The sequence below is a fragment of the Colius striatus genome, chromosome 16 (assembly GCF_028858725.1).
Source record: "Colius striatus isolate bColStr4 chromosome 16, bColStr4.1.hap1, whole genome shotgun sequence".
NCBI classification, from domain to species: domain Eukaryota; kingdom Metazoa; phylum Chordata; class Aves; order Coliiformes; family Coliidae; genus Colius; species Colius striatus.
In genome coordinates, this window is record NC_084774.1 from 7,302,631 (window position 1) to 7,310,503 (window position 7,873).

At 56.6% G+C, this 7,873-nt stretch overlaps 1 protein-coding gene across 5 annotated transcripts in view; it reads left to right on the forward strand.

Moving 5' to 3' along the window:
• Positions 1 to 4,429, forward strand: part of MATN4 (matrilin 4) — a 17,913-nt gene extending 13,484 nt beyond the window's left edge. For all 5 annotated transcript variants that reach the window (XM_062008863.1, XM_062008861.1, XM_062008862.1 and 2 more), the window contains 7 exons: positions 377 to 499; positions 584 to 706; positions 808 to 930; positions 1,328 to 1,741; positions 2,028 to 2,180; positions 2,910 to 3,014; positions 3,664 to 4,429. In XM_062008863.1, coding sequence (XP_061864847.1) covers positions 377 to 499; positions 584 to 706; positions 808 to 930; positions 1,328 to 1,741; positions 2,028 to 2,180; positions 2,910 to 3,014; positions 3,664 to 3,722 — 1,100 coding nt within the window. In that variant the 3' untranslated portion in view covers positions 3,723 to 4,429. The remainder of the gene's footprint in view (positions 1 to 376; positions 500 to 583; positions 707 to 807; positions 931 to 1,327; positions 1,742 to 2,027; positions 2,181 to 2,909; positions 3,015 to 3,663) is intronic.
• Positions 4,430 to 7,873: the final 3,444 nt, after the last annotated feature.

Here is a 7,873-nt window from a genome sequence, read left to right on the forward strand (position 1 = left end):
GGAAGGCAGCAGACTACCAGCAGCAGTCTGGGTGATCTGCTCACTGATCCTCCTGAGTCTATGATAACTGTGGTCACTCAGCATTGCTAAATCCCCATCAGCTCTCTGGGATGGGACATTTGGGGCTCCTGTGGGCACAACCAGCTGCCTGTTACCTGAGGGGGCACTGGGTACACATCACAGCCACCCAAATGCACTGAGGTTTGGCCCTGTGTGTGCAGCACAAAGCTGGTTTAGTCAGTCTGGCCACCACCTTGGGACTTTGGCTTCTTGTTTTAAAGTGCTGGGAGCTGCTTCAGAGCCCTGGAGCAGCCCCTACTTAGCTGCCCCAGGAAGGCTGGGACAGGAGGGTGATGGGTGTCCTGTTCTCCCACAGCCATCGATGCCTGTGCAGATGGGAGACATGGCTGTCAACACCACTGCGTCAGCGCTCGAGGGTCATACTCGTGCCACTGCCGCACGGGCTACAGCCTCAACCAGGACCAGAGGAGCTGCTCGAGTAAGTCACCATCTCCATTTGCTTCTTGCTTTCTCTCTCCTCCCGTCCTTCCTCGTCTGCCCACCCCTCTCCTTCTCTCACCAGTGATTGATTACTGCAGCTTTGGTAACCACAGCTGCCAGCACGAGTGCGTGAGCCTGCCCGGCGGGCACTACTGCCGCTGCCGCAGCGGCTTCACGCTGCAGCCCGACGGCAGCTCCTGCAGCGGTACGTCCTTCATCCCCTGCCCAGTCCCCAGGGGAAGGGCTGTTCCACCCCACCCCATGCCTGGATGGGGATAACCCTGTGCCCTTTGCCTCGTCTTCCAGCCACCGACCTCTGCAATGGGGTGGATCACGGCTGCGAGTTCAAGTGTGTGAGCACGGAGGGCTCCTACAGCTGTGTGTGCCCCGAGGGGCAGCAGCTCCAGGCTGATGGCAAGGCCTGCAGCAGTGAGTACTGGCACACGGGCCTTGGCACCCTCCTGGGCTGGGCTCCTTGCTCCTGCACAGGGAGCACTAAGTTGGGGAGCTGAGCAAGACTTTGAGCTGGGTTGGAAGCAGGATAGAGAGCTGGGGGGCTTGGGGGAGCACCTTGGCTGCTGGGGGGATGGATATGGGCTCGTGTCCTGGAGACATGGCCCAGGAGATGTGGCAGGAAAAGGGAGACTTAGGAAAGACTTTCCAAGGACATGGGAGTGACAGTGGGGGTTTTTGGGCTGAGACCCCTGCTTCCTGGCCTCAGATTCAGGAGGTCTGTGCCGTATCCTGAAGCTCAGCCCTGGGCATCTTCACCCCGACGGTGCCCCAGCCAGGTCAGTCCCTTCTCACCTTCCCCCTGTGCCCACAGAGTGCGGGGCCGGGCACGTTGACCTGGTGATGGTGATCGATGGCTCCAAGAGCGTCCGGCCTCACAATTTTGAGCTAGTGAAGCAGTTTGTGAACCGCATCGTGGACCTGCTGGAGGTGTCTCCCCACGGCACCCGCGTGGGGCTGGTGCAATACTCCAGCCGCGTCCGCACCGAGTTTCCCCTCAACAAGTACCACAGCGCGGACGAGATCAAGGCGGCCGTGATGGACGTGGAGTACATGGAGAAAGGCACCATGACGGGCCTTGCCCTCAAGCACATGGTGGAGCACAGCTTCTCCGAGCTGGAAGGTGCCAGGCCTCTGTCCCACAACGTGCCCAGGATCGGGCTGGTCTTCACAGATGGGCGCTCCCAGGATGACATCTCCGAATGGGCCAGGAGAGCGAAGGAGTCAGGTGCACCCTAAATCACAAGTGCTTTGGGCATCCCAGGGTGGTTCTTTGGGATGGCTGGCTCCAGCATCCAGCCTCGGGGTGCTGCTTTGCCTGGGTTTGCTGTGCTCACGGGTTGCTCTGAGCAGCATCCTTCATCCAGCAGCCTGCACCATCCTTCCCAAACTCCTGCTGTGTATTTGGGAAGCCAGAGGGAAATCCTGCATCTTTGGTTTTGCTTCATCTGAGCGCGGGGCTGCTCGGTGTGGGGTGGCTGGCAGAGTGCTCAGGATCCATCCTTGGCACACAGGGATCGTCATGTTTGCCGTGGGCGTTGGGAAGGCTGTGGAGGAGGAGCTGAGAGCCATCGCCTCTGAGCCGGTGGAGCAGCACTTCTCCTACTCAGCAGACTTCACCACCATGACCCACCTCGTGGAGAACTTCAAACTGAACATCTGCCCAGGTGAGTGCCCCTGGCCACACTGTGGGCTCAACCCCAAACCCCCTTCTCCCCTCAGGGCCAGGGGGTGGCTGGTGTCTGTCACCCTGTGTCACATACCCCAGGGCTGAGCTGGGCTGGTGGGAGCCTAGACTGTCTCTGGATCTCACCAGGCTGTTGTGTGCACAGAGGTGGATCTCAGAGAGGCATTTGAAAGAGAAGATGAAGCTGAGGAGTTTAATACAAAAGTATTAATGTGAGTGGCCACTCCAGGGCCATTGCAGGGGCAGAGGCACTGCCTTGGGGGATGCCGCTCCAGCTGTCTCCTCATCCAGACGTGGGCTCCTGCTGCTGTGGGGTGGAGGAGGACCACGAGGGGTTAGTGTGAGGGTCTCCCTGCCCTGGGGCAGGCTGGGGCTCCCCAGTGCCCTTGAGACCCACTCAGGGCTGGGGTCACGTGTCCCCTGCCCCTCTGACTTGAAGGCAGAATGAAGCTCAGCGTGGGCTGTGCTTGCACACCATGACCACATGCATGGCAGCTCCGTGGGATGCCTGGCAGTGAGCTCATGGGGCTTGCAGGGATGCAGCCTGGCAAAGAGGAGAGAGGCTGAAAGAAGAGGAGAAAATGGGAGAGCCTCAAGGCCCAGGCCTGGGCCTAGATGGTGGCTGTAGGAGTAAGACTCATGGGAGCAGGGGAGAGCTGGGTGCTGTGGGGCTGTGGCTCTGGGTGCACCAAAACCCCTGTTGTCACAGAGGAGGGCAAAGGGGAGACGGAGATCCGCAGCCCGTGCGAGTGCGAGGCGCTGGTGCAGTTCCAGACGAACACCGTGGCCATCCTGCAGAGCCTGACGGAGAAAAATATCCTTTGGGGTGATGCCTGGACTTGCTGGGGTGCAGGGCAGCCTGGGGACACACTGCACACAGGGAAGGCAGGGGTGGATAAATGGCACTGGGGAAAGTTTTAAGCTCCTTCAGGGAGAAAAAGCCCTTTGGCCACCAGACCAGTTCTGGGCTCCCCAGCTCAAGACAGGGAACTGCTGGAGAGAGGCCAGTGCAGGACTACCAAGATGATCAGGGCACTGGAACAGCTTCCTTAGGAGGAAAAGCTGTGGGATCTGAGGCCATTTAGCCTGGAGGAGACTAGGAAGGGATCTCATTCATACTTACAAGTATTTAAAAGGTATATGTCGAGAGGATGGGGTGACACTTTTTTCTGACATGTCCAGAGGCAGGATGAGGGGTGATGGACATAAGCTGTAACATAAAAGTGCCACTTAAACATAAGAAAAACTATTTCACTGTTGAGGTGAGGGAGCCCTGGTTCAGGCTGCCCAGGGAGGTTGTGGAGGTTTCCAAACCCACCTGGACACATTCCTGTGTGACCTGATCGAGGAAAACCTGCTTTAGCAGGGGGTTGGGCTGGCTGAGCTCTGCAGGGCCTTTCCAGCCCCCACCACTCTGGGATTCTGTGACTGTGTGGCTCCTGCTGTTTCCTTAGCACATTCACTTGCTCAGATGACAGCCAGGCTCGAAGACTTGGAAAAGCAGGTTGCTAACAAGAAGTGATGCTTGCAGAGGGCTGCAGTGCTTGGATGGGGACGGACAGCAGCTGTGTGGTGTTGTTATTGCTAGGCTATTGTAAAGCATCAGTGTTCTTGTATCACAAAATCCCAAGGGGGACATGGAGTGTATTTAAAAAAAAAACCCAAAATCCTAAAAAAAAAATCCCCAAAAGAACTTGAGCAAACCCCCTGCTGCAAAGCCAAAGGCTTCAGCTGCTGCTGTTGCCTTGTTCCTCCGAACCGGCAGGTCTGGGATGAGGTGGGATGACCGTGTGGGCTTTCAGCATGGAGATGTGACACTTGGCCTTTTCCCAGAGCAATTGGGCTGAGCCAGCCCCTGTACAGCCCCCCAGCTCCCAGCAAGCTGCTTTGCAAGAGTAAAAACACCCTGCATTGATCACACCCTGAGAGCTTCCTCTGCCTGTGTGGCTGCTGTGGGAGGACGTGGTCCCTGACTGCCCCAGCACCCTGCCCAGCTGTGTGCCCACGGGAGAGCAGGCAGCAGGAACCACATGGCCCCTGCCTCCCTTTTGGCAGATTTCTTTGGGAATTGGTCCTTGTCTTGTTTGGTTTTTTTACTCCTCACACAGCAAACTGGTAATATTTCTTCCTATAAATATTTAGGTGTGTGTATATATCTGTGTTTCATTCTGAGAGCCAGGGTAGTGCTATTTTGAAACACTTTTATCTAAAGACATTTCTGTCCTGACAATAAACACCCTGAAGATTTGTAGGCCGTGTCCCTTTCCTCTTGGCTGGGCTACAGAGAAGCTGCCAGAACAGGGTCCTCTGGCTTTTGCAAATGCTTCCTGTCCTCAAGCTCTAAAAATCCTTGGGGGAGATCTCTGCTGTCTGGGCACCCCAGGATGCTGCAGACCCTGGTCAGCTGGAGGGAGCCAGCGTGGCACCGCTGCTGTCACCGTTCCCAGCGTTAGCTTTGGAGCCTGTGCTTGTTGGAGCTCAGCACTTGCTTCAGGGAGGTGTAAATATGCCAAGTTGGTGCCAGAGCACTTCCACCCATGGGGGCCATGGCCCTGGTGCTGGGATGTGTCTGCTCAGGGCAGGAGAGCCACTCAGCTACCTGGCTGGCTGCATGAGGAGGGATGCTCAGGCAGCTGGAGACCCCATCTTCCCCAGGTGTGTGGGGCAGGGGTAGCTCTTTAATGACAGAAGCCCACCTTGGTGTAGCTCCCCATGCCCTGCATCCAGAGAAAAGGAGCTCTGCACCTAGTCCTCTCTTTGCATGCAGGCAGAGGCTGCTGGGTAGGGACAGGGAGAGGTTTTGGGAAGGGTTCTTCACATACTCACCTTGCTTGCTGGTCCTGTACCCAGGAGGGGAGAGCAAAGTGGGACTGAGCTGTTGCTGCTGAACAAGCAATTTGTGCAGGAGGGATTTGTGTGCTGGGAGGGCTCATGTGCAGGGTGCTGAGCAGCCCTGGGGTGGTGGAAGGAGGAAGGTTACAGCCCTCAGCACTTCAGCACAGCTCCTCCCCAGGATGCTGGCAGTGGCTCCAACAGCCTCATATCCATGTCCACCCCCCCCCAGCCTCACTCTCCCTCTCACTTACCCCCAGCCCAGCCCTGGGAGGGGCGTTAGGAAGATGCTGATGGTCACCAGGCACATCCACACCACATCCTATTGCTACAGTCACACAAGGTACAGCCACTCTGCAACCCGAGGCTGGGGGCTGGGACTTCCCTGCTGTGTGTGCAGCCCCCAGGATTGCACAGCAGCTGTGGGGAGCATTGACAGTAAACGGCAGAAATAAAGGAAAGAATTAGCTGAGTTTGGGCCTTGATGACAGGCCTGATTAGAGCAGGTAATGGCACACCCCAGGGGCACGATGAAGCCTCAGCTGGAGGCAGGAGCAGGGCTGTGTGCGCGGTGCTGCAGCGCCTCAGGAACGGCTCCGCACTAGATGGCAGCAGACACCACGGCAGTGGGGTGCGAGGGGCTGGGGACACCATCCCCCGAGCAGCCCAGGCTCAGTGAGCATGGAGCTGGGGTCAGGCTGCAGGCCTGGTGTCACCTGAGAGGAGACACAAGGTGTCCCTCGGGTGCTTTGTGCACCTTGCCAAGGTTGAGCCTTGGCCATGGGGGACCAGGGGCTGCTGAGCTCCCTCCTTGCCAGCTCTGAGTAAAACTGGCCTGGCTGTGAAATGGCAGCAGCAGCATCCTCAGCATTGCACAGCTCAGGCCTGGCTGCCTGGGGAGGAGGCTCACTAAGTGCTTTTATGGAGGAGAAGGGGACAGCTCTGCATGACCCTGGGACAAGGGGTGCTGCACACGTGGCCAGCTGCACCAGGGGGATGCAGGCAGTCCTGTGCACAGAAATGCCATCACCTGGGTTATTCTGTGGGAGCTGGCCATAGAAGCAGACTTTAGGCTTTTCTCCTATGGGTTTGCTATGGATAAAGCACTTCAAAAAGCCCTTCAGATGGATTTCTCCCCCAGCTTCTCTGCAGCTGACTCCAAGCCTTGCTCCTTGGTATATTCTCCCTTGGAGGTACAGCCCCAAGCACCCCCTCAGCTGGGTCCTGGCACCAGCTGGGAGCCCATCACTGTCCTCTCCAGCCCCAACAGCAACTGATCACCAAAGAATTGCTTAAAAATTAATCCACTGCTCGTATTTCTCATTAAAAGTGCTAAATTATTGGTGTACAGCCCAGAAAGTCTATTTGGGTTGGCTAAATACTCTCCTGGCTATTTAATAAGTGACTACAAAAAACTAAATGCAGCCACAGAGTCATCAGGGAAACTGGGCAATAATTAACAGATCTCAAGTAAGGAAAGGCCCAGTTAACATGGCACACTGGGACATGAGGAGGGCAAAAAAGGGCACAGTGAGGTGCCCACCATGCCTTGGCTGGAAAGTAGGGGCTCCAGGAGCTGAGGCAGGGTGATGACAGGGGGCTCAGGGGCTGAGGGAGCAGGCAGAAGCCCTGGCTGGACTTTTGCTGATCCTTGCCCTGCACTGTTGTGCAATAAGGGGCTGTCCCAGCCTGCCCTTTGCAGGAGCACAAGGTGTTTATCTGTGGGGTACTTTCCCCTCCCAGGGCATTCCCAGTGCCTGTTTCTAGCACAGCTCAAGTTCCTGCCAGCCCCAGGAGATCCCAAAGAAAGGCTCCAGGAACCTGTTACACAAGGCAAGAGGGGCACTGACGCATTGCTGGGAAGTGGAGTAATTTCCCATTGCCCAAGAGCACTTTGAGAAAACAGCTCTGCCTGGAGGAGGGTACAGTCTCCTTGTGAGGGAGAAGATGGAGGCCTGAAGGCTGCTGAGGTCTTTGCCCTGAGCAAGGACTACAGCCCCTTATCCCCACAGCCATCAAGAGCCAGAGCTGAGTCACACCAGGAGTGTCTGGCTGGTGACAGGGCTGTATGGAGCTGATGCTCCTACTCTGATGAGGCCAGAAACTAACTTCCAGCACTAACCTGCTTCTCACATGTCAGTGGCCACCCAGAGAAGATGCTGGGGTTCAGGTGACTCCCACAGAGCTTGGGAAAGGGTCACCTTTGGCTCAGCCAGAGCTGCCTTCCCCACACTGCCTTGTGCCACCCGTGCAGCAGGAGCCAGGAGGGTTTGGGGCCAGTGCAGATATCCTCTGGGAAAACCTTACCATAGAGTCATTTTGGGTGTAAAAGACCTCACAGATCATGTAATCCAACCACTTACCTCACACTGCCAAGCCCACCACTAACCCATGCCCCTCACCTTGAGGGATCATCCCTGAGAAGGCACAGGCAGTCCCATGCTGATCTGGATTGTGCTGGAAGGTTTGGTTTGCAGGGCCATGTGGAAGCAAAATACAGAGAGAAACCCACACAATGGACCCCAGAAGGGAGCCCAGCCATGGTCACCACAATGGTTTCTCCTGGAGAAGCATACCTGCCCAAGAGAAAGCAGCTCCCCTGCCTCTAGCCTGCCTGAGGGATGATGCCCTGGACCATCTCCCCTTGGCTTGTCCCTCAGCCCCAGCTGTGGCTGCAGGGGACAGTTGTGCAATGGAATAGCTGCTTTTTGACCAATTGAACAATCCTACTTGTCTCTTGTGCAAAAGGCTTCCAGAAAACATGATGCAATGGCAGAAGAAAGAGGTACAAACATTGGCACGTGCTTAGCCCCATTCCCCCCCCCAAGTGTTTAAATGCCA